At 45.3% G+C, this 26,614-nt stretch overlaps 1 protein-coding gene across 6 annotated transcripts in view; it reads left to right on the top strand.

Annotated features, from left to right (window-relative positions):
* FAM81A (family with sequence similarity 81 member A) overlaps positions 1–21,650 on the top strand; it is a 43,450-nt gene extending 21,800 nt beyond the window's left edge. For all 6 annotated transcript variants that reach the window (XM_079953404.1, XM_079953407.1, XM_079953405.1 and 3 more), the window contains 6 exons: positions 340–458; positions 11,841–11,970; positions 16,613–16,719; positions 17,862–17,997; positions 19,155–19,350; positions 20,774–21,650. In XM_079953404.1, coding sequence (XP_079809530.1) covers positions 340–458; positions 11,841–11,970; positions 16,613–16,719; positions 17,862–17,997; positions 19,155–19,350; positions 20,774–20,880 — 795 coding nt within the window. In that variant the 3' untranslated portion in view covers positions 20,881–21,650. The remainder of the gene's footprint in view (positions 1–339; positions 459–11,840; positions 11,971–16,612; positions 16,720–17,861; positions 17,998–19,154; positions 19,351–20,773) is intronic.
* The last annotated feature ends 4,964 nt before the right edge of the window (positions 21,651–26,614 follow it).

Genomic DNA, 26,614 nt, shown 5'->3' with positions numbered 1-26,614 from the left:
AGGGAGCACCCTCCCCTTTCATTTGGTATGTAGAAGCAGAGTGCCTTTGAATATGAACAAAACTGCCAGTGATAGATCCATTCTCCATGCCTTCCATCTAACCTTGGTGCCCTTCAGTAGTTTTTGGACTACAGTTTCCATCAGCCCCAGCCAACATGGTCTATGATAAGAGATTTGGGGAGATGCATGAATGTGCATGGGGATTAAGGGTCCTGAGGTCAAACCCTGGGGCAACTGGAGCATGTGTGAAGGACTCTTGACAGCTGGCGCACTCTATCAGCCTCTCTGCACCACACACTTAAGAGGGGAGTTGCCCATTTCACTCCTCTGCAATTATAGGCTCTACAGGAACAGATCCGTATCAGGGATAACCTCAGTTACGGAACGAATTCGACACTGAAGAGCCTGGAGATGCGTCAGTTATCTGGTCTGGGAGATCTCAGAGGTCGGGTTACAAGGTAATTTTTTCTTTGTTGTTATTTCTCTAGCAGCTAAAGCAGATTTCTGGGGTTTTGTGGGGAGGTGGGCAGGCAGAATCAGCCATACTTGCAACTACAGCAAGTAAGAGAGTGAACAACATTCCCTGGCACGGAAGCAAACCAGAGAAGCAACTGCTTCTGCAAAGCTTTGTATGCTTTGGGACTGAATAGATCAGCCTTGCCCAGCCTGAGGACCTCCAAACGTTTTGGACTATAACTCCCATCAGCTCTCACATCATACAGCTGTGCTGACTGGTGCTGATGGGAGTTATAGTTCAAAATATCTGGAGGACCGCAGCTTGGGGAAGGCTGCTGCAGATTCTACAGACTGTGTTATGGTTCCTCTCCAGTCACGCACAGCACCCATAGAAATCAACAAGGTGTTTTGCAAAGACTTCATCCCAGCCTAAAACATTCAGTTCTTCACAGTAAAAGACCAGCATTTTCAAAACAATGACTCAGGCAAAGTCTCTAGTGGAGGTCTGTTTCTTGTTTTCTCTCCACTATCTTTTTGCCTTCCCCACTTTAAAGAGGACAATGAGAAAATGGTGCTAGTACTGATGGGAAATGACTGCCTTTGGGTCACAGCTCAGCAGCTGAAGACCAGTTGACTGAAGGGAGCAATCGGCAAAATTCCCTGTCCATGACAATTTGTTGATCATTTGCTCTCCCACACAAGGAAAGCAAAAATAGCATACTGAAGCATACTGCTTCTGCACGTTGAACTGTCAGGTGTTTCTGAAAGCTAGTTATTGTTTTCTTCCTTATAGGTGTCATCATATTCTTTGAAAAATTGTGGGTGTAATTGTACCAGTGATCAGGGATGTGTATTGTTGTGAGTCAGAAAAAGCAGGCTGCTGCCCTTTGGAGGTAGAACTTGGGGTATCTTGCAGCATGGCAGATGATCCTCCTTTGTACAAGATTCTGTGAAAACACGGTTGTGGACCAAAAACACACCCACCTGGGGGGTCTGAGCCATTCACTGGCTCGCCACTGCCTTGCTCAAGGCCAGTTTCAGATCTGTTTATAACAAGGATGGGGCAGAGAGAGAGAGATTTGATTATGGTTGCAAAACTTTCTATGCGAACCTTCTAAAATTGCCCTTACTGAAATCAATACACAAAGCAAGGCACACCTCTGAACATGCTAGGGGAAAGTGTGCAGAAAACACATATATTTGTGAAAACAACACAAAACATGCATTCTATTAAGGAAAATTGCTTGCAAAAATGTGTGTCTTAGGCAAAATTGCATCCTAAATGAAAACGTTAGGATAAATAGCCACTAAAATACTGACAACTGTTTGGGAGGACTGTCTTTTTAAATTGCAAATGATGGCCTAGGTGCATGAAACCAAATTTGAGATTGGGACGGTGAGGGGGAACAAAAATTGGCAGATTCATCCATTCCATGTTTATTCCTATAATTTTGACTGTATTTCCTAAGACTGCAGGCTGGTTCAATCACCAGTTAAATTACTCCTTGACATGCACATTATATGCATACACATGCATTCTTGAGAATGCAGAAATGTCTTACAACAAGGTGGGCTATTTGTCCATCCAGCCCTGCATTGCCTCCTCCATTCACCTGCTACTTGAACCTTCTACCCGGAGATTCCAGGGACTGAGCGTGGGACCTCCTATGGGGAGGGATGATAGCTCCTTGGCAGATCATTTTCCAGCCCCAATGGTCCCTAACGACACCCATGGGAACATACATGAAGTTGCATTCACAGGCTAAGCCAGACCACATGTCAGTCTACCCCAGAACTGCTTAATCCAGCCTTCTCTGACCTGGCATGCTCCAGATACCCCATCATCCCTGACCAGTGGCCATGCTGGCTGGGACTGGTGGCATTAGGAGCCCAGCAACATTTGTAGGGCACCATATGTTAGGGGGAGGCTGGTCTACTCTGACTGGAAACAGCTCTTCCAGGGACTTAGTGCCCATCCAGGGCACAAGAGGCATTATTAAAATGTAAATATGTAGTCTAGCTTGGCAAGAGCAATTAAGCAGAGTGTGAAGCAGGGTTGATGTGGATTGTGGCCTTGAGAAAGCCCTGGGAGTTTGATAGAGAGTCTTGGTGGACTCCATTCAACCTATGAGCCACCACCAGTCTATTTCTTTTTGCTGAGGGATCTGAAACATCTAGCTATGATTTCTCCTTCCATTCCGCTCTTGCTTTTTCTGTGTTTCCCTGTGACTCAGTTGCTGCTGCTGCTCATTTATAATGTAAGTCAGTGTTGTTGTTGGCATCTGTCTGTCTCGGGAGACAATGGAAGAGTGTGCCTTTGGGGGTGAATCAGACCATTGGAGAGTTATAGCACCTGCTGTGGCTATAGAGACCAATACGAGAGTGACATGTTTTGTTGCTGCTGGGGCAGTTGGAGGCATCCAGTTGTGCTGATCCAGGTGCATGATGGCATTTTTTTTTTCTTTGCTCCTCCCATTCCTCCTTTGGTCACTGCTGTGGATACACAATCAGACTGATTATCTCCAGGTGCTGCGGTTATCTGCAAGGGATTCCCACATGGCACAATTAATGTTGCCAGCCTTCATGTCACATTTGCAGACATCTTTGTAATGCAAAATTGATGTGCCAATGGGCCTGGTACTTGAAGCCAGCTCCCCATAGAGCGCATCCTTGGGGATCCTGCCATCTTCAAGTTGTGGACATGACCAAGTCAGTGTAGATGTTGCTGAGACAGGAGTGTGAACATGCTGGGAATGTGGGCTTGAGAGAGCAGGTCTTTGAGACTCTGTCCTGACATTTGATGCCCAAAATCTTCCTGATGCAGCACACGTGGAAAGTGTTTAGGCAACACTCCCGAGTGTTGAAAGTTATCCACAACTCTGTAGAGCTTCCTCAGAGTACACTGTCAAGGCTGGGATGTAAGACCAAGCCAGGGATAATGGTTTGTTTACTCTCAACGCAAGCCAGGAGGAAATCAAATGGACACGGTTTACGGCTTACAGTGTTGTGTGAACATGACCAAAGGCTAGCCACGTGAGCACTCTCAGGATGTTTTGTTGCTCCGAATAATGGCAGTGTAAGACCTGAGAAGCATAGTCCAGGATCCTTTGCAGGTGGGACCAGTTGCAGAGCATTCACTGGGAGCCCAAGACCCTCAAAACATCCAATGTCCCAACAACACAATTCTCACATTGCACAGCACACCCTGCAATGCCCCGTGAGAGGCATTTCAGCTTGCATGCCCCACAGGCAAAGGGTTCCTAGCTCAGGGCTACCCCCCCCCCGAGCTCCTGAATCTGCAGCTTAGCAGAGGATGTTGAGCCACACCTCTTGAGCTGCATGCTGCTTCATTGGCACCCTAAAAACATTTGCCACTTTGGTTGCTCTTGCAGTATGTCCTGCCACTGACACCAGTGTGTGTAACACAGCTGAGCTGTGGGCAGAAGGAGGTCACATTCTCCTGCTATTCCTTTCTACCACCTATAACTGGCTCTGAATGTTAGAGTGCTTCTGAATGTGGAAGTTTCATGCAGCTCTCATTACTAGCCATGGATGGACTGACTGATCCCCCACAAATCTGACTAATCCCCTTTCAGAGCTGTGCCAGGAACTCTGGAGGATCACACTGACCATCCTCTGTTGCACTGGAACAGGCTGTTCAAAGAGGCACATCATGCTGCGATGGAGGCCAGGGAGGACCCACCTTACTTCAAAACATCTTTTCTGTGCCTTGCTCAGAGAGTGTGAGGCGTGTTGTTTGGCACAGCTTTGGCAGGAGTAATAGAACTGTGAGTTTTTTCACATTATGCAGCCGCTTCTTAGAACTGTCAGAGATTTAAAAAAGGCTTTTCAGCTACACAGTGGAAGAAGCCCTCCCTTTACCCCTTTGAGATCTGGAAGACAGCACTGTGCCATAATTTTATAGTTTATTTTAGACACTCACTCTGGTTTGTCAAGATTATACTGTTTACTAGCAAAGCAAACTAGCACTAAAAACCAGCTCTTTCCGATTGCTTTTGTTGCTGCTGAGCCTGCCTGCCGCTGCTGTTTTTCAAATCCAGATCCTTTCAAAGATTTGCAAACTGATCATTCTTTCTATGAGTCCAAATCAGATGTTGGGAAACATATCCAAAACAGGAGGTGTTAAAAAATGCTTGAGTAATTTTTTTTTTAATTCACATTTTTTTACTTGTAGGAATAGAACAGGCAAACCTTAATGTGTGTAGCACAATCCTACATCTGTTTACTCAGAAGTAAGCTCCACTGTGCTCAGTGGGGCTAAGTGTGTTTAGGATGGCAGTAGCCATGCTAGTCTGTTGCAGCAAAAAGAAAAGTGTTTTGTGGATGCTCACAAATTTATTATGGCAAAAGTGTTGTTGTTGTTGTTTAGTCGTTTAGTCATGTCTGACTCTTTGTGACCCCCTGGACCAGAGCACGCCAGGCACTCCTGTCTTCCACTGCCTCCAGCAGTTTGGTCAAACTCATGCTGATAGCTTCGAGAACACTGTCCAACCATCTCATCCTCTGTCATCCCCTTCTCCTTGTGCCCTCCATCTTTCCGAACATCAGGGTCTTTTCCAGGGAGTCTTCTCTTCTCACCAGGTAGCCAAAGTATTGGAGCCTCAGCTTCACGATCTGTCCTTCCAGTGAGCACTCAGGGCTGATTTCCTTAAGAATGGATAGGTTTGATCTTTTTGCAGTCCAGCTTCCTCAACCTCGGCCCTCCAGAAGTTTTGAGACTACAATTCCCATCATAGCTAGGGATCATGGGACTTTTAGGCCAAAAACATCTGGAGGGCCGAGGTTGAGGAAGCCTGGTGTAATTACATTATTAAGAGGGGCCATTCTCAAAAAAGTTACCTTAATTCAGCTCACAGTCCATTGAATCTCTTGATTTGTTGTAATTCAACCTTTCACGTTGCCTAAAACTTTGCACACAGTGCAATCCGATACACGTCTACTCATAAACAAGTCCTACTGAGTTCCGTAGGACTTATTTCCTAGTAAGAGTGCATGAGATTATAAGCCAACACACTTAACTGTTTTGATTTGCTGACTGCTGTACCCATGAAAAAAATCAGGTAACTAAAAAAAATAAAAATCATTTGTGAAGTATATTGCTTAGCACATGTTAACACTTGACCCTTTTCCAACTAAAGAAAAGGGGTTATTATTTTATCTGGGGGAAAGTTTTTTATTATTCCTAATTTGTGCCCTTAAATAGTGCACTATGTTTTAGAAATGATCTCATTTCAAGTTAGCCTATGCCAAAAAATATATTTCTTATTTGGCCTTCCTGCAAAAAACCCCTATTGGTTGGAAAAAGTTATTTCCTGGAGCAGAAATCCTTTCCACCACAATGGTGTGTGGGCTCAGCCGTATATTTTATAAATCCATTTCTCTGTGTGCGCGCCATGATGACGCTGCAGTGGTGAAATTAGACCTGCATTTAGGTGACAGCAGCCCTTCTGGCAAGCAAGTTTTCTGCAGGGAGGAGGGGAAGAACCGAGATCATCAGCTGCTAATGCAGCAGCACCTAAGGCACATCTACACTTTCGTTTGTACTGCGATTCCTAGAGTCCAATAGGTTTTTCTTTTGTCCTACCACTTTCACAGGGAAAACTTGTTGTTTACTGCTGATTCAGAACAAATGCTAACCTGTGCCTAGACAAATGGAAGTGTGAATGAGCCCCTGGCTGGAAAAGGGGCAGGAAAGTTAACGCTAGGGCACAGAGCTGCAGTTAACTCTGGGACTCCCTCACTCTTGGGATAGGTAAAAGTAAAGGGACCCCTGACTGTTAGGTCCAGTTGCAGGCGACTCTGGGGTTGTGGCGCTCAACTCACTTTACTGGCCGAGGGAGCTGGTGTTTGTCTGCAAACAGCTTCTGGGTCATATGGCCAGCATGAACCAGCGAACCAGAGCAGCGCCATTTACCTTCCCGCCAGAGTGGTACCTATTTATCTGCTTGCACTTTAACATTCTTTCGAACTGGTAGGTTGGAAGGAGCAGGGACCAAGCAACGGGAGCTCACCCCGTCGCAGGGATTCGAATCGCCGACCTTCTGATCGGCAAGCCCTAGGCTCTGGTTTAGACCACAGTGCCACCCGTGCTGGAAAAGGGGCAGGAAAGTTAACACTAGGGCAGAGAGCTGCAGTTAACTCTGGGACTCCCTCACTCTTGGGATAAGAGAGGGTGTAATGACAGATCTTCCCTAGTAGGCCCCCTCCCAGTGCAACAAATTAAGCTAGTAGAGGGAACACTAGCAGGTTAGTCGTTTGCAGGCATCTAAATACTAGTTTCTGGAAGCCACAGGAGGGGGGAGTGCTTTTGTGCTCATGTCCAGCTTGTCAGCATCCCACAGGCACTTCTCTATCCACTCTGAGAACTGAATACTGGACTAGATGGGCCATTGGCCTAGGCTGTATGGAGAATGTTGTGGCCCAAATGCCACGCGGAGGAGACCATTATGATAGGATTTATGGCAAAAGAGTGTGTGTAAGAAAGGTGTTGATTGCTAAAGCCAGACAATTATCTAGCTATCTAGCTATCAAATTTGTATACCTCCCTATACCAGCATGCTTATCTGGAGCATACATGGGGTTTATTTCTGGGTAGCAGGCAAAGAAAGCTTTTCAGAAACCATTTTTTCCTGAAAGTTGGGAAGAGCTGGTGGCTTTTGTGCAGGCAGCTAAAGCCAGTTCAAAAGAGGGACTGTGTACCCCAAATTCACTTTTTACTAGACAGATTTGGATGTTTCTTGAACAGAAGCCTTCCTTGACCTGATGTCCTCCAAAAGTTTTGGATCACAGCTCCCATCAGTCCCAGTATCATATAACCTTGCTGGCTGAGGCTGAAGGGATTTGTAGGCCACAACATCTGGAGAGCACCAGGTTGGGGAAACTTTGCTGTAGGACAGAAAGAAGAATCTCTATACATCATGGAAAGCGCAGTCTCTAGCAAGCTGTTTCCCCCTCTCTTGAAACACACACACAAATATAATATATTTATATGCAACAGAATGATCTGAGGATACACAATGCAGGTACTTATTGAAGCTAAGCAGGCCTGGGTCTGCTCAGTGCCTAGATGGGAGACGTCTTTGAGTTCCATGTGATGGTCAGTGTTGGACTGGAACATGGAAATCCATGGAAATCCACACCCTGCCATGAAGCTCACCATTTTATGTTACCTATGGATTTTTATATTCTTGTGCAGCTAGGAATCTCTTGGTAAGAGTCAAGCTTGGCTGCCATCCATCACAGTAGTTTCTGAGGAAGCAACAAAATGAAAACATATTCTGGAATTTTCACCTTATTAAATTTGCTGCCGCTTGGAATTTGTACATCAGCTTTATTTGATGCATCAGACATGCCACCTGTCTTCACACATGTGGAATTATATTGGACTATTATTTATGTTACATACAGTTTTCATGGACTGTTATTTCTGTTTTAGATAGCCTTCATATTGATTGTCCAACTTCAATAAAACTTAAATTTTGTATCATGTTGCATTTTCATTGATACATGGGTCTTCAGTTGTTTATTGGTTGTTATCCATATCTGTATTACATTATATCATATTATGCTGGAGATTTGAGTCCACTGTTGTATATGAGCTTTATCACCTATTTATCATTTTTGTCATTGACTGGTCCGTGGCTTGTATATTTTGTGCGCGTTATGGAGGGAACTCCTCCTTTTGGTTTACTCTGAATTCCCCACTCAGCTGATGAAGCTCACTGAGTGAACTTGGGCCACTTCCTGTCTCTCAGCCCAACTTTCCTCACAGGGCTTTTGCTAAGGAAAAAATGAGGCGTGAGGGAACCAGGTCCACCACCATGATCTCCATGGATGAAACATCAGAAGAGGGGTCCTCTTTCAGTTCTCTTGCCCTCAGAGGTTCAGGGTGTGGGGCTGGGGGGCTGAGAGAGGGCCTTCTCTGTGGCACCCAAAAGCTGTGGAATTCCCTTTTCACAGAGGTGTGTCACACCACCTCCTGACATGGATCCCCCCCAAAATGCCACTGCCTGTCCCCCCAACAAAAGTCCTGGCTATACCCATGTCTTGACCCTGGCCTTTGACCCCAGAGAGGTAGGGCTTTAGGACCCACCCTATTCTTTTGATTGTAAATTGTTCTAACTGGTTCTAATGTTTACATTGTTCTAACCTGCCCTGGTCAAGTCCATTTAGCCCAGCAAGCGGGATGGAGGAGCTTCAACCCATTGTTAATCCACAGAAACTGCTATTCCATGGCACATTGTTTCTTTCTTTCTTTTTAAAAAATATTTTTATTAAGCAATTTCAACTTAACAAATTATCAAACCATGTAATCACATACATTTTCCCTCCCCCCCTCCCCCCCCCACCAGGGGCTTCCCTCAGCTCCTCCTCTCTGATTTCTCTGCACCTATTATTCTCTGCATGTTATAAAATTATACCTATCCTTGCCTTGTCTATCTATCGTGTTATCAACCAATAAATTTGTGTATGTTTATTCAAAACCTGCCAAGGAGTCCAGTTCATTTTGTTGTCTTTTTAGATAATTTAGAAAAAGCTCCCATTCTTCAAGTCACAGTTGTCCTTGTCCCGCAGTTTGTATGTCAGTTTAGCCAACTCGGCATAACTCATCAATTTTTCTTGCCACTATTTTTTCGTTGGGATTTCCTCATTCTTCAATCCTTGTGCTATCAAGACTCTTGCCGCTGTTGTCGCATACATAAAAAAAAAAATCTTTATTTTTCTTGGCAGGTCTTGTCCTACAATCTCTCACAAAAATGCTTCTGGTTGTTTTTTTTTACAAATGTCATTTTAAACATTTTTTTCAATTCATTGTATATCATTTCCCAAAACTTTTTAACTTCTCTACATTCCCACCACATATGATAAAAAGTCCCTTCTTTTTCTTTACATTTCCAACATATGTTTGACCCGGTTTTATACATTTTTGCTATCTGTACTAGTGTAATATACCATCTATACATCATTTTCATGTAATTTTCTTTCAAAAGAGAACAGTCTGTAAATTTCAAATTTACTTTCCACAATGGCACATTGTTTCTTGAGACAGAAGTTCTATATAGCCATTGTGATTTCCAGCTACAGGATAATACAGAAGGGCCACAAAATAATAGAATTGTAGCGCTGGAAGGGACCTCAAGGGTCATCTAGTTCAACCCCCTGCAACGCAGGAATCTTCTGCCCCAATGCAGGGCTTGAACCAGGGGCACTGGTGCAAGGGGCTACAGCCCCCTCCATATTTTGAGGCAGGGTGCTGACCCTCCCCAAACTGAGGGGGCAGCCCTCCCCCGCTGCCCCCGCATGGCAGGTGGGGGCGGGAGGTTTGGAGGGTGGTTTTCACTCCATGTGCCCTTGCTGTGATCACCAGAGTGTCCTGGCAGGAATGGCCCAAGGGGGGGGGGCATCATGCGTGTGACATCATGCACGCATGACAACTCCCCTCCCCCAATGTTGGGCCCAACTCGGCATGCCTGGCTCGCACCCATGGCCCTGAGATTAAGTGTCTCATGTTCTACCGATTGAGCTGTTCCAGGGAGGATTTCTATTTGAAGAATGAAAGCTCATTTTAGTAGTGATGACTTGGGCTAACTACCGTATTTTTCGCCCTATAGGACGCACTTTTTCCCCTCCAAAAATGAAGGGGAAATGTGTGTGCGTCCTATGGGGCGAATGCAGGCTTTCGCTGAAGCCTGGAGAGCGAGAGGGGTCGGTGCGCACTGACCCCTCTCGCTCTGCAGGCTTCGCGGACCTCTCCGCAAGCAGCGGGAGCCAGCACTGGGCTCCCACGGCTTGCAGAGAGCTGCCTGTTTGGGGGCTGGGGCGGGGGAAGCTCGGGCCTCCCCCACCCCAGCCCCGCACCTGGGGGGGGAAAATAATTTTTTCCCTTTATTTCCCCCCAAAAAAACTAGGTGCGTCTTATGGGACGGTGCGTCCTATAGGGCGAAAAATACGGTAAGTTGTAGCTGGTGTGTGTGTGTGTGTGTGTGTGTGTGTGTGTGTCCAACAACATTTTAAGACCCACAGATGTTCCAACTCTGCCAAAAATTTTATATAAAACACAGGACCTAGGTCTATTATCTCAGCAGTTTCTATATTCAACAACTGTTAATCGTGCACATGGAAATCCATTCCCCATGTTTGTCATATAACTCAGTTACCAGATACAATTTTGTCCAGCATCTCTCTCTGACACGAGCGTAACTAAGCCAGTGGCTGCCAGCTGTGACACAGTTGCACCAGAAGAGAACAGCCGTTGGTATTATGAACAGAAACAGGCCAGGCAGGGAGGTCAGCGAATGAGGAGGTAATTATACATGTGGAGAAGTTGCAGGATCAAAAGGAAATGGAGACCTGGGCTCTAGAGTATTCACACGAGAACCCATTTTCAAAATAGTTTGGCTCTATGTGGACACTGAAGGGACTCAGATGGCGCTGTGGGTTAAACCACAGAGCCTAGGACTTGCCGATCAGAAGGTCGGCGGTTCGAATCCCCACAACGGGGTGAGCTCCCCTTGCTCAGTCCCTGCTCCTGCCAACCTAGCAGTTCGAAAGCATGCCAAAAAGTGCAAGTAGATAAATAGGTACCGGTCTGGCGGGAAGGTAAAGGGTGTTTCCGTGCACTGCTCTGGTTTGCCAGAAGCAGCTTAGTCCTGCTGGCCACATGACCTGGAAGCTGTACGCCGGCTCCCTTGGCCAGTAAAGCGAGAGGAGCGCTGCAACCCCAGAGTCGGCCACGACTGGACCTAATGGTCAGGGGTCCCTTTACCTTTATGTGGACACTGCACGATGGAACCTCCACAGAGAGGATCAACACTGAATCAGTTCTGACACCTTTGTGGCTGGCTTCAATGGCAGAGCATCACTTTTGCATGCAGAAGGTCCCAGTTCCATCTCCAGGTGGGGCTGAGGGAAAACTCTAGCCTGAAATCCTGGAGAGCTGATGCCAGTCACTGTAGACAACACCAAAATAGATGGACCAATGTTCTGCCTCAGCAGAAGGCAGCTTCCTGCTGTCACCACCTCCGTGAACTTCTCTTTGATCGCCACATTCTGTGGCAGCAGATTCTGCAAATGCAGAATTTCTTTTTAAAATCTGTGCTGAATCTACTGCCAAACCTTCTGCCTTTCTTAAGAGTAAGTTGGCATAGGTTCAGAGTGCGAGTTTGAAAACCTCCATGTGCCAGAAGTGTGTCTGAATTCAAACGTCTTCTTTTTTAAAGAGTAATAAAATTATCAACAATTAAATGACATTCTAGTCTGTGATAGTGTGGCAGGTAAGGTGAGTATTTTTGGAATAAGCTGCTGGGAGGCAAGCAAAAAAGTGCCTATGACAACTCCAAATAATCCCTGTTGTTCCTGAATAGGTGTGATACTGGGTTAGCCAGATTGTCTGCTGAACACAAAGTTACCTACGAAAGACTACAGAACCTAAGCAAAGATCAGCAGGCGACCAAGTTGATATTGGAGTCTAAAATAAAAGAAGCAGAAATACAGGTAAGATATAAAAAAATAATGGATCCCACATAATTCTTAGTTACTGTTTTAGATGTATTTGCTTTCCAGTTATGAATATCAGGGAAAATTGGAATATTTTCCACTTCTAAAAAAATTATCGGCATAGGGCATCCACATCTGAAAAAGTGAACACAACCTCAGCTCCATGAAGGAGAGCATAGTGTCCAGATCTTGAAAAGTCACATTTCCTCTTTATCCCATACTGGGCAGATTGCACCTGGGGTACTCTGTCCAGTTCTGGGTACCACATTTAAGAAGAGGTAGACCAATGGGAATGTGTCCAGAGAAGGGTGATCAGGATGGAAACCAAGTCCTATAAGGATTGGCTGAAAAATCTGGGTCTGGTTAGCCCAGAGAAGAACAGATGAAGGGGAGATATGATGGCCGTTTTTAGCTATCCAATGGGATGTCTCATACACAAAAGAAGGAGAAGGCATTTGTTTTCTCTCGGGCCAGAGGAGCAGGACTAACATCAAGGATTGAAAGCAAACTGGAGTGAGACAAACCATGAGCTCAGGAGCTGACAGCATGCTAAGCCAAGCCATAGTTTAGTGCAGCCAGCTGTTCAACAGCAGCAGGACCAGAAGATGAGCAAAGTGTCTGTGATCTGTCTGGGTCCACACACCCACACTAAACCATGATTTGACTTATTGATGCATATGAACCACCTACACACACACATATTAGTACAGAGTGGGGAAATTGTAGGCTGTGTGCCCAGATGGTCACAAAATGCAAAAGACAAGAGTCTGTGACAATTCCCTGTAAACAAGAGATGTGCATTGACCATTTAGAAGAGCAATAACTGACAAAGGTGGGATCTGATTGTCCAGGGAGGGTCTTTTGAGAGGTGGCAGTCTCTGCTGAGTGTTTTGAAGAGAGAGCGCTGCCACAGTTTGGAGAAGGTGACACACTTCACCTCCAGCTATGGGGTTGTGGGGGACAGAGCCTGATGCCAACAGTGCATGTGCAAAATGGTTGGCAATGGAGAATGAGAGAGAAAGAGAGCTGTGAGACAGCTGAAGACACCTGGAAGCTGAGAGGCTTCTCTCCTGGAAGCTGATTTGGATTAGTGGATCTGTTGCTTTCTAGGAGTGCCACCTGTTTCCCCTCCACTTATGCTCTGCTGGTATATGTGAATATGAACCAAATGTTACATCAGGTCCTCTAGAGGAAACCCAAATTCAGACAGTACACCTGCTGGAAGGTGGGAGCTTGTTTTGGCTTTACCGGCATTCTGTTTGAGGTGGCCCACAAAGCCGCTCACAATGCCAATACAATTCTGGAATGCCCTCTGCTGGAGGCCCACCTGGCTTCATCACTGCTCACCTTTCGACAGTGACAGTTCGTGAAAGTCTTTGTGGCAGGTGAATCTCATTTTGTTTGTAGATATGGGCAAATATAGTAGTTGAGGTTATGCCATTCTGATGCTTTTGCCTTGTTTCATAATTTTTATTAACTGCCTTATATCCTTTGAAATCTGTTCAAATTGGGGAATTGGGGGATTCTTTTGGGACTGGAAGGCAGCAGGAAGAAAATGTCACAAACAGAAAATGCAAATGAGCCACCTGCCAGGCATGCTGTAGCAGCAGATCTCCTGTATTAGCTGAGGTGGATGGATTACATCAGCAATCTCCTACCTTCTCAGACCCAGCATCCACTTTTAACCCAAATGTGCAATTGGGGACCCATTTTGTTAATCTTTTGCCATATATTTGCATGGTGGTGCCCCTGATGCAACCCACCTTGGATCAAGCCACAGCCTACCAGTGGGTCCCTGGACACACCAGTTGAAGACCAATGGACCAAATGAACTTTGAAATAACTCCCAACTCTATCTAGAGTTCTATGCACCACAATCCTGCATTTATTTCCCACTGCGTTCTGCCGGATGCCTTTGGGAAAACTGCAAACAGGTCCTGGAAATGTCTTCTGACCCATCTGTCTTCTTGAAGAAAGCTCGTGTTTGTTATCCTGCCTTGCCAAGGCCCACTCACAATCTGGAAAGTCATTTGCAAGGAAATTTGTTCCATAAAAATGTGTAAAGTCATCATCTCTCTCCCCCCCAACACACCCAGCCTGCATTACTCTGCAGCGCTTTCTGTTTATTAGTCACGGTGGAAACACAATCCCATGACATCCAAAACAGCTGTATTTAGACATCTGTGGTTTTCCTCAGTAGGGGAAGAAGGTGGTCATCCTGAGTCCAGCAGGCTGGCTAGGCATTCAGATTCTAAACTGGGAAATTAGCCCCCAGTTGACCCATTTTAGTTTTTATCCAAATGCTGTGCAGTCTTAAGGTTCAGCAACAGGGATGGTGGACCTCTTTTGCTTCTGAAATGCCAAACAACCTCCCATCACACTTACACTGTAGTACTAAGCACACCAGACAGGAGTGGGAGAAGCTGTGTGAGGCTGCAATGAAATCAACCAGATATGTTCCTTTCTACTAAATTTTGAGTGTGGCCAAAAAGTGTGGCTAGAAATATATATATATATATATTTAATAAATAAAATTGTTATTGTTTCACTGCTTCCAGGGTAGCCTTCCAGGGTAGCCTGCAACAAGCAATAGAAAAAGGCTACCCTTGCCCTCAAAGGCAGAATATATAAATAAATACACATTATCTGGAATGAGGCAGTTTCGTACTACTGGTTTCATGGAGCTTGAGATGGGTTTTCAGTTGCTCCCTGCAACCAGCAGTTTAGCTTAAGACTGCCATCCTTGGTTCACTCCTTATTTGCATGGAATCCAGTCGGCCCATTTTATCTTGCTGTTTTCTGTATATATAGTGCTATTTCTTAAAAAGAAAAAGAAGCAGAATGAGAAGAAACCAATAATTAAACCTGCCCCCCCCCCGAATCCCCCACCCCAGTGGAGAAACAAGGATGTACAATATGAAAGAGGAATTCAGAGAGGCTCATCAAGGAGAAAGTAACAGGCTAGGTAAAGGTAAAGGGACCCCTGACCATTAGGTCCAGTCGTGACTGACTCTGGGGTTGCGGCGCTCATCTCACTTTATTGGCCGAGGGAGCCGGCGTACAGCTTCCGGGTCATGTGGCCGGCATGACTAAGCCGCTTCTGGCAAACCAGAGCAGTGCACAGAAACACCGTTTACCTTCCCGCTGGAGTGGTACCTATTTATCTACTTGCACTTTGACGTGCTTTCAAACTGCTAGGTGGGCAGGAGCAGGGACCGAGCAACGGGCGCTCACCCCATCGCAGAGATTCAAACCACTGACCTTCTGATCAGCAAGTCCTAGGCTCTGTGGTTTAACCCACAGCGCCACCCGTGTCCCTAACAGGCTACTCATGAGTAAAAAGTGGGACCTGAAACAAAATGTTGCAGTGCATTCTTTATCTCCTCTCAGGAGTGGTCCTGCCAGCCAGCCAGGCTCTCCCCTAGCAGACCATTCCATTCCGCCCTCCTCACCCTCCCTCCTTTCCATTTTCCTTTTCTGACATTCATCGTTGACGGATGAACATGCTTGGTCCACATTCAGCTGAAGTGTTTTAGGCAGCGGCAGGTGGGGAGGGCTTCGTTTTTTCTTTAAAACTTAAAAAAAAACCAACTACTGCAAATATTGGGGTTTATGCCAAGCTCTTGTGTCTTAGTGGATCTGTCTCGACTCCAATTGTGTCAGTAGTCAGCCTCCTCAGCTTGCTTTTGGAGGAAGCGATTCCCTGCTAGGGGCAGTGAAAGGGGACAAGGGTCCTGCAAGCAGGAAACTTTTAATCAACACTGGAAGTGACCTTTGCTGCTCTTGGCTTACTTTGGAGTAAACATTACAAAAACATCTTAGTTGTGGGGTAAGGGTACTGCTGGATAAGGGAGCACACACTCTCAAGTGCTGTGTGGAATGAGAGCTTTAATTCTGCTGACTGAAAGTCTGCAACAAACGAACACCTCAGCAGCGCTTAAAGTCCCCAGTGTGCAAGAAAATGCAATCAGCGTAAGTGAATGTATACATATATCTATATATAACCCCATGGTTGGTTACCTGGGTTTGGGAACACGCATCTGTGGTGTGTATTTCTGATCTCTCCTCTCTCTCTCTCTAGCTAGGAATGTGTGGGTGGTCAGTGCTTCCCTCTCTTCTTGCCCCCGCTTCTGCTGGGTGTTTTTCTATACAGTACAGTGCTTCTGCTAGTCCCTAGCAAAAGCTCACCATAGTAACAAAATCCAAACTTCATCCTTCACAGACAAGACATCTGTTTAGCCTCTGAAACAGCCACTTTCTGCGTGATCGTTCAAGTGGGTTTCATTCCATGCAACCAAAGGTGTAAGCACAGGTGCCCCCTCCCTTGCAGAAAGGGCCAAGATGGCAGATCATCTCCATCCAAAGGGTCTCTAGTCTTTGGGGGAAAAGAGGGCTCTTTCACAGTGGATCGCTGTTACAGGATGATTCTCATTCACTGGGTGGCCTTTTGTTTTCTTGAAGGATGTTGTGCAGTTGCCTAAAACCAAAATGAAAGAAGCTGTTTTAAAGACTCTTCCTGTTTCAGCTTCTTTCAGTTTTATCAGTTTATCAGTTTTCACACATTTCCGAGGTGTTTTATCCTTTGAAACCAGGATTAAGTAAACAGGTAGCAGAAGAAATGTTCTTTCCTCCCTTTCAGATTTCTCACCTTTTGAGCAGAATAGAGCAGTCAATCATGCAACAGGAAGCCAAACTGAAGCTCACATATAAAGAGAGCAACCAACAGCTCCACCTTCTGGACACAAAGTGAGTGTCACCATATATTTCAAAATCCAGTTTTCTAAATTTGCGAAAGTTTGGTGTGAAACCACAGAAGACTTTTGGGGAAGCAACTTTCTGAGAACTAAAATAAGAGGCTTGTTTGCAAACCACAGTTGTCTATATTTGCATAATGGGGAAAAAAATCAATCAGGAAAAAGGCCTCACGCTACAAAACCTTTTTAAAAAAAATTGGACAACTTAATTGGGGATAAGCCTATTAAAGGCTGTTAGTTAAATAAATGGAGCTTCTTTGTTAAAAGGCAGTGTACTTCTAAGTACCAGATGTCAGGGGATGGACAGCAGTGGAGAGGAGGGCTGCTTCTGTGTGATCTTCATATTTCCCAGGCTACTGTTCACTGCTGACCACAAATGAAAGTGGAATGCTGAGCTATAATGCAGCAATGGGACAGTTCTTGCCTCTTTAACCTTGCATGTTTCAACATGAGCTCATTCATTTTCTTCAGGTCAGAGTCTTATGAATCCAAAGCGATTGTTTTAAAATTCAATTTTGATGTAAGGGAAAGGTAAAGGGACCCCTGACCATTAGGTCCAGTCGTGACTGACTCTGGGGTTGCGGCGCTCATCTTGCTTTATTGGCTGAGGGAGCCGGCGTACAGCTTCCAGGTCATGTGGCCAGCATGACTCAGCAGCTTCTGGCAAACCAGAGCAGCGCACGGAAACGCTGTTTACCTTCCCGCCGGAGCGGTACCTATTTATCTACTTGCACTTTGACGTGCTTTCAAACTGCTAGGTTGGCAGGAGCAGGGACCAAGCAACGGGAGCGCACCCTGTCGTGGGGATTCAAACCGCGACCTTCTGATCGGCAAGTCCTAGGCTCTGTGGTTTAACCCACAGCGCCACCCGCGTCCCATAATTAAACATTAACATTGTCTCAGATTTTAAATCGCTAACTGATTAACTTGCCGAAATTTGGTATTTTACACTTTTTCCTAATGAGGAGTGTTGCACAAAAAGCCACACTAGAACAATATAAATTTAAATATTTGCAAGGAAATTCAGGTCAAGTTAAGATTTCCCTCCCCCAAAAAATTCACTTAAGTTTTGCCAAATTCATTCAGAGGTCATGTTTAAAAAATATTTCCTCTTAATGCATTTTATTCCCCTAGATTACAGGATGCCATTGATTACCTCAGTAACCAGATCTCATCTGCACGAAGCTGGATGGAACAGGAGCATGACCGGTTTGAGAAAGAGTTTCTGGAGAAGATTGATCAGCTGTCCCTGGCCATTAAGGAAAAAAGTGTATGTTTCCTGTCTTCCAAAAGCTCCTGAAAAGTAATTTTACAATCCTGCCCCCCCCCAAACACACCTGGAAATACCTTCACAACCCCCCTTCCAGATCTTGCTATGTGCAATTAGGGCTGGACCTCATGCATGATATCCAGGGCCACTCAGCCCAGCCCCCCCCCCAAATGACCATCCAGGAGGCAGCAGCAAACAGACTCACCTTCAGCACCTGGGTCCACCAGGGACCGGTGCTGGTCACCATGGTAGCCTTGCTTTCCTCTGAATTATTAAAACATTTTAGAGTTAATGGGATGTGCATGGTTACAGATGCTCGTTTTAATTATTTTTACTTTAAATAAATAGGTTATCCTTTAATGCAACAACAAGGATGTTTATTCATAAGCCAGATGTTTAGCAGCAAAAACAAACTCCATTCTATTCCTGCAGATGTAATGTAGACTTTGAGTTGTGAGTTTAAACTGAGAAACTACTTCTGCTCAGGGTATTCTTTTTATAAAAAGATCAGAGTTGCCAACTGTTTCTTGTTTTCTGCTCCAGTATATCAAGAATGTAAAACTTCACAACTTAATAAATATACATGGTGCCTAAAGGGGGCCTCTGTAAGACCACTGAGTCCAAGGTCTAAAATTGCTTAGCCACACCACTGCTATGGGCTCTGGAAATATATTGTTACTTCAACACCTCCCCAATCTTCCTATGCCCTCTATAAAATTGTTCTGAGGCCCCTCACTATACATATTTGATCCTAGTTTGTTTTAACTAAGCATGGTTAGAATAAAACACAGTTCCCTGATTTCAGATGTAATAGAAAACTATAGGTAGCTCATCCTAAACCAAATCTGAAGCTTCCATTTTCCAAGGAGAATGAAAGGAGCATGCAAGCCTGAGATTTATTCTCATAAGAGGAAGCCAGTTCCCCATTATATTTGAATTGAGTTTCAGCCTCCTGCTGTGCTGCCTTAGTGCCTCCTGAGCCATCTCACCTTTATTTGTGCCAGGGAAATCCTGCAAAAAACCCTTGCAGACCACAGGCCTTGGTTCGTGTGGGGTCCCAAGGAGGGTTGCACTTCCTGAATTACTTAGCCTAGAAATTAACCATGTGGCAGTTAAACCTTATCATTGCAAGTCTTAAATTGTTTGACTGATCCCAGGAAATGGACAGCAGGGCCTTAGAGATGAAATTCAACGAGATCCAAGGGAAACTTAATAAAATGGAAGACGGGCAAAAGATCACCACAGAAGAACACGGAGCAAAGAAGACCGAAGACAGAATCAGCATCCAGCTCAGCAAACTTCAGATGGATATTAATGAAGATATAAAAGAAGTGAAAGCCGAGGTTAATGCTGGTAAGAATGTGTTTATTGATGTAATAACCTGGCCAGCATTGTAGCTCCCACTCAAAAATGACAAGAGGGGCATTTTATTGGAAGTAAAGAAGTGAACGTTTCTATAGCAGACGAATGGTGCCAACTCAGCATTGGAGAAAGAGCGACTATCAGGGCCAAAGTTAAGGTGTCCAAATAAATATATAAATTAAAATTTCCACCGGCCCTGTTAGGCGGCCTTTTTCTGAAAAACCTTCCATGCCAATAAATAAATTGGGATTACTTATTGATGAAAAGTTTTCATGGAAACCCTATCTGGTTGCAATCAAGCTATTATCTGCCCGCTCTTCTGGACAGCTATACAGGTTCCTCTACTCGAAAGGGGGGCAATTAATCAATCCAGCCATCAAGATCTACATGTCAAATATCATTGCACAAATGCTTTATGGGGCTAAGATTTGGGAAGCGGTATCAAATCAGAACTAGAAGCCCAACAAAATAAATTCATGAGGCAGATATTGGGGCTTCCACCAGCGACGCTGGCAACTCACCCCAGAGCCCAGTTGGGTCTCCCCTCAATGACAGCCAGAATCGATCCAGCCCATCTCAGATACTGGTGCAGGCTAAATGCCTTTGAGGACCATATCCTTACCAAGCTCTGTTGGTTAGAGAAACTAAGGACAGGTGGCTGGGCGCAAAAGTGTCATGATAAGCTTAGGGCTTACAATCTCCAAATGGATAAATATTTAGTCCTCAGTCCATGTGACCTAAGAAATTGGATCTTTGATCAGGATGCCAACCAAGATCCATTATGGTTGCCTGTTATTCTATTTGGTGCCCCCAAATCAAGATCAACCACTCAAGGCCCGATTACCTTGAGACACTGACTTTCCTGCAGCTGTGTATGTAGGGTGTTTGTGGAACTAAGGTTCCAGCAGATGCCCTCAGAGTATTTAGAGGGGAGCTACCTGGGAATTTCCCATGTGGAACGCAGGTGCATTTATGGATACAATCAAGCTGGGGATGTCATGCATTTCCTGCTGCTTTTCCCTTTAAATTCAATGCCCGGAGAATTTTTTTAACCATCGGTTCTTGACTGTTTCTCAGGCCAGTCCCACCCAGGAGGTGACAGTCGAGCTCCTAGCTGATAAAGATCTCCAGATTGCACATCTGGTAGCCAAGTTCACTCTGGCAGCTAAGAAGTTTTAGATTTGTGAATGCTTCCTAATTTTAAAACCTCAAACTGTAATTTTTTTATGTTTTAACTTTTATAGGTCATGTTCTGTGATTTCAGCCTTGATCTTAACCCCTCCTGTACATTGTAAAGGCCTTTGGCTATATACAATAATTGATTGATTGAGAAAGCGAAACTTGCTTTTAGTGTCAGCATAGTTTGTTTAAAAATAAAAAGATAGCAAACGTTGTTTCAATTCTTCCCGTTTAGGATTTGCGACCATCTACGAGAGCATTGGATCTCTGCGGCAGGTTCTTGAAGCCAAAATGAAACTGGATAAGGAAGAGCTGCAGAAACAGATTCAGCAAATGAAGTAAAGGCATCTGAATGCAGCTCACCTGAGCAGCTGGAAGAAAAATGGATCTGGCCTGCCTATAATGTTGATCCAGGCTGCGATATAAATCTGATGCATGGACAGAGCTAGGTGCTCCCAATCTTGTGGAGCTGTATGGTTACTGTAAATAGTAAAAAGACAGCATTGCTATCAAAAATACTTTTTACGGAAGACCTGTGAGGACCACTGCCCTGTAACTCCAGATCTAAGCTCCACTGACTCCAAAAAAGTTGTCTCACATAACCTGGGTCACAGATTTTTGTCAGGGCCTCCAAATGCTTCAGCAGAGCCATGTATTCCAACATGTTGAAGGATGCAAGATCTCTAGTCTGCAATTCAGGTCAATTCAATCAGTTTCATTCACTACCATGGGACTGAATTGGGTTTAAATCTGTGCACTTTGGCCATCATTGGTTTCTGTTGTGAGACATAAAAGTGCTAATCTATATTCCACTAAAATCAAGAACAAAAATCCACCGGAGAACATCCAGAATCAGTCAGCTGGCAGCCATTGTGAGGATCCACCAGGCCAGGTGTTTGCAACACAGCCTTTTGCTGAAGGTCTAATGCTCTATTGCATGTTACGGTCCTCTGTTGGTTTCACAGATGTATGTCCTGCCTTGTTTAATTTAATTATTTAAGACAGGGATGGGAAACCTGTGGCGTCCTTCCATATATTGTGGGGCTCCAATGCCCCCCCATCCCTGATCACTGGCCAGACTGGCTGCTGGGAGTAGGGGCCCATCTCTTTATTTATGTTTATTTATTTATTTATGCTTCTTTATTTATGCTTCTCGGCAAACCTCAGAAAGTGGCTTTACATAAAAATGCTAAAACAATAAGCATTAGTTAAAACCATGTACAAGTAAAAGAGACAAGCTACAGGGAAAGAAAACTTTTTGAATGTGAGATCTCTCCTTGCCTCTGGACAGGATAGTTCTTGGCCAGCCTTCTGTAGGCAGTTCTTGAGAGGAAGAGAGGCCACCTCAGCTTGCAAGGTGTGATGCGGCAATTGCCCAAGCTGCTCTGTCCATTTTCCATGCAAGGTATTGAGAAGGTTACAGTATTATTGCAAAAGGCTTGCAGCTTTCCCCATGAAAATCCTCTCTTAAAGCTCAATCCACAGAAAACCTGAACTGACATTTGCTCCAATTCAGCTTTAAACAGCAGGTTTTCATGGGGAAAGCTCAAGGCAAAACAAGAACAAAACACTCAGACAGGGAGCGTTAAAGCCTAGAAGGGGCAGAGCAAAAGGTAAGCGTGGATAAGCAAGCCCTGACTGTTCCCAAGATCCTTAATTTCCCCCTCCTCCCCTTCTGGGCTGCTCTCTCTTGCAACTCTTGCATCTTCTTGTGTCTTATGCCTTCCTCAGTCTCTTATTCCTGCCTTCAGAGCTTTTGCCTTTCTCCCTGGCTGAACTGCTCAGGTCTTTGCCATCCTCCTGCCAGGCCCCTCTGTCATGGTAGGCTACCTCATCCAATCACTGCCAGAGGCTTCATGGCCACTTGCTGTCCACACAGGAGACGCCAGGGCCAGTTCCCAGAAGCCTCTTTGATTAGAAAAGTATCAGGTAATAGGATGATAGGCAGCGGGCAGCGACTTTCTGGGGGTTTCAGGCAGGGAGTCTTTCTCAGTCCAACTGGAGATGCCTTGAGGACCTCCATTGGACCCGAGACCTCCTGCAAGCAGAGCAGGTGCTCTGCTGCTATCCCTTCCCCAAGTTCACAAGTCAAAGGGAAGACTTTTTTGCTCTCAGAAACTCTGGAGAACCATTAGCTGCTCAGAAAGGACAACACTGGCCTACAGGCAGCTGTGTATGACCACTGCCACCAAATCCCCTCGTCTGTTATGAGACCCCGCTGCTCCTCAAAAGCTCTCCAAGCCGTCTAGCCCAAGGTTATCAAACTTCTGCCTTAGTTTCTCTTGGACAGTGTGAGAAAACCTCTTGGCCCGAGAGCTGAATTCCCTCTTGGCCAACCCTCCAAGGGACAGAGGCCACAGTGGGCATGGCCAAACCGCACATGTACAATACACAAGCACTTGCATGCAAAGAGCATGCACACTAATTATGCATTCCCTCCCCTCCCCTCCCCCCCGCAATTAGGTTGAAAAAGGGTATTTTGGCTGCTTTCAAGCCAAACTGCTGGAGGAGGCAGAGGTGTTCTTCCTGGAGGCTGCAACAATTAGACTTGGTGGGTGAGGGACAGAAACCCTTCTGCCGGAGCCAGCAGAAGACTTTTTTCTAAGCCTAATTTTGTCGTGGGGGCTGTTTTCAGCAATGGGGGTCTCTGTTCAATGGGAGGGGAGTCTAGGGCTAATGCAGCAATGGGCTTCTATACCCAAGCATGTAAAATTTATATATAGCCAATTGCTGCTGGAGAAACCAGAGCCGGTTTTTTAAATGCTGAGACCAAATCTATGCATTTCGAAGCCCCATTTATTTTTCACTGAGGAATTAAACACACCTGCAACCAGGGCTGGCCCAATGTAGATGTTTATCGCCACCCCTGTTCCTGATGTAAATCTTCACTCACCCCTTCTTCCCAGGAAGGGGTGAGGGAACCATTTTGTGGTTCGCCTCAAGGCAAACATGTCTTGGGCCAGCCCTGCTTTAGTTGTTTCCCACTGAAATCAGAGATACTTAACACTGCACTGTTGCTGCAAACCTTCAGTTTAATTTGTGTTTGAGCCTTTCTATGGGACCCTTTCCCTGCTGTTTTCAGCCAGAACAGCAGGTGACTCTGTACAGGTGCTTTGGCAAGCAAGTATTTTGACAAAACGACCTTTCACTTTATTTCACACACACCCCTTCTCTCTCTCGTGTTTCATTAAGATTAAGGGTCAATTTTTTGTAATATCGCATGGTGCTGCTGGATATTGTGCAACATTTCCTTCTGATTCATAAGAGTACAGTGGTACCTCGGGTTACATACGCTTCAGGTTACAGACTCCACTAACCCAGAAATATTACCTCAGGTTAAGAACTTTGCTTCAGGATGAGAACAGAAATCGTGCTCCGGTGGCGCGGTGGCAGCGGGAGGCCCCATTAGCTAAAGTGGTGCTTCAGGTTAAGAACAGTTGCAGGTTAAGAACGGACCTCCGGAACGAATTAAGTACTTAAGCCGAGGTATCACTGTATAATGAAGAGACATGCCAAGTGAATAGAAAATGCAGAACTGTAGTGTATATTGGTTGTGCCAGTATCATGGCCATTTCAGAGACAGGGAATATGTTGGTGGGTCTGCCCCACTCATGGAGATTCAGGGAAGGGCCACAGCTCAGTGGAAGAGTAGATTCAATCCCCAGCATCTCTAGGGAAGCCTGAGAAAGTCTCCCCACCCAGCCAGCCACCCACTGCTGTCAGTTAGTGTGAGTAATACTGAGCTACATAGATCAATAGCCTGATTCATGAACAGTATATGACAGCTTCCTATATTCCTGATTTTCAGCTTTAATTTCTTAAAAATTAAACCTTTAGCCCTTTTAAAGTAAAAAATATACAGGCAGAATTCTATCAGAGGCTCTGTTAAGTCACAGACTTGCTCCCACCTCCCATTGTTTTGACCAATGAGCACAAAGGCACTGGTTTGACTGACATGTTTGATGTTTATTTCATAATTCTATTAAAATGTGATTTTATTACAATCTTGCATGGGTAAACAACTTTAGACATATTAAGTTAATTGCAACATAGGGCTTTCCTGTATTGCATGACGTACTGTGATTTCCCCCACCTGCATATTCCCTATTTCTGGCTATGGGCTTCAGTCGCGTTGCTTGCCTAATTTGGGGGGCTCCTTGTGCAATAATCCCACCTGCACTGGACTTGGAATGCCTGTAGGCTGGTCAACAGCAAAGCCTGATAGGTTTGCTCATCTGCAGTTTCTACTTTGATGGTTTAGCTGGCGGTGGGAAGAAGTCATGCAGGAGAATGTTTCATGGCATCAAATGCATTCTTTCATTCATTTGTTAAATTTATATACTGCCCTTCATCTGAGTCTTGGGGATGTTATGGTTGGCCGATTAATTTACTGTTAATAACAAATTTCTCAGACATGCTTTGACACTTTTCATAGTCCAAATTACTATCTCCAGATCAAGTCCTACACTTAACAACTATTTTAAAGGACTAAAATAAGCCACTTTTGATATACTCTTGGACTGACCCTTCTTTTCTTGCTGCCCATGGCAGCCATTGTGCGCTGGCAGCCACAACACTTCTATTGAGCTGCGAGTATTGGCAGCACCCCATTATTTACGACAGTCACTGGGTGACTGTAAATTCCTGCAAGCACAGCGGAGCTGTGTGGGTGAGCATTCATACAAGTTTTGTTTTCTATTCCTTTTAGATTCCAGTGATGGAGTCTCCAAAATGCATGAAACACTTGCTGCAGAAGCAGAGGCATACCTAGGCTCCCTTGCACCCTTGGCAAGGAGCTGTATCAGCACACACACACCCGCCCTTGTCCCTTGTGCCTTCCTCCAGACTAGGAGCAGACTAGGGAGTGTGCGCATGTGCAGGCAGGCTCCTAGCCACTCTGAGCTACAGAGGAGAGCTTTGATTTTTGCGCCCTCCCGGGCCTGCACCCTTGGTAGCGGTCCCTCTGGCCAACCCCTAGAAGGGAGGGAGGGGTGGCAGCAGGCGTCTCTCCCTCTTGTGGAGCACAGAGCCAGTGAGTCTCAGAGGGCAGCACCTTCCTGCAATCCAAGTGTGTATGTGCAGCCTCACTCGCTGCTTATGCACCAAACTCCGCTCTGCCCACAACTTTCACCTCCAACTTGGCAACCCATCAGGCACTTGGAAGAATAAGAGAGCCATCGCAACTGGTTGTGGGGCCATGGGCTGCTCTGCCCGTGGCGGCCCCTTCATTTTGCTTCCTCCTTGCACCAGCAGGATGGCACAGAGCAGCCTGACTTGCTCTGTTTTACTCTCACAGGGGAAATCAAAAGGTACCAACCATTCTCCACAGTTGGCTATGGCCTGAGCTCCCACTTGAGAAACTTGGTTCCTTTTAAGGAAACAGGCAAGTCCCACCAACAGTATCTACGCTATGGATTCTCTAGAAGAGAGACATGAGCTGCAGAGGGACAGTTGTCTGGGACCCCCATTACTTTCAATGGTGCTTGCTCAAGAATTGGCTCATATCCATGGGTTGGAATGCATAAACTGCTCTTACACTCTGCGTATGCAGATTTTTAAACTAGCTTACTTCTCAGTGGGGCCCAGTCAAATGAAAAGCAATTTTGCTTCAGTGCTTTGAGACTGCCCTGTCCTGTTGTTGGTGCAATCCAGTCCTGCAGCAGCCCAGAAAACACTACAAGTACCTTACAGCCCAGTTTATGTTCTTGTTTGTGCAGTAGAACACACTTTTCAGGATCATTATCTGGAGAGCAGGGTGGGCCCCTGATAATACAGAAGGTAGAATTGTGTTATACCACCAGGATTGTGAAGAAAGCATTGCAGAGGAAACACGTCACAAAACTAGAGCTGAGCATTTCCCCCCTTCAGTGATAATAAAGTTCCATTATAAGAAAAATAATAAATTGTTATCAAGCGACAGTGTTTACCCACCAGCTGTGCACCTTGATTTGCAACATCTCGCAAAAGAGCTTACTGGAGGCTCTTTTGACTCAACTTTGTTAATGAAGTATAACTGCTGTAAAATTCAAAATCAAATGGCAGCTAAATCTCGTCCTGTTTACACAAAGCTAATGAT

The sequence above is a fragment of the Podarcis cretensis genome (assembly GCF_951804945.1).
Source record: "Podarcis cretensis genome assembly, chromosome: 14".
NCBI classification, from domain to species: Eukaryota; Metazoa; Chordata; class Lepidosauria; order Squamata; family Lacertidae; genus Podarcis; species Podarcis cretensis.
The sequence above is the reverse complement of the archived record's forward strand: the minus strand, read 5'-3'. Positions and strand labels throughout refer to the sequence as shown.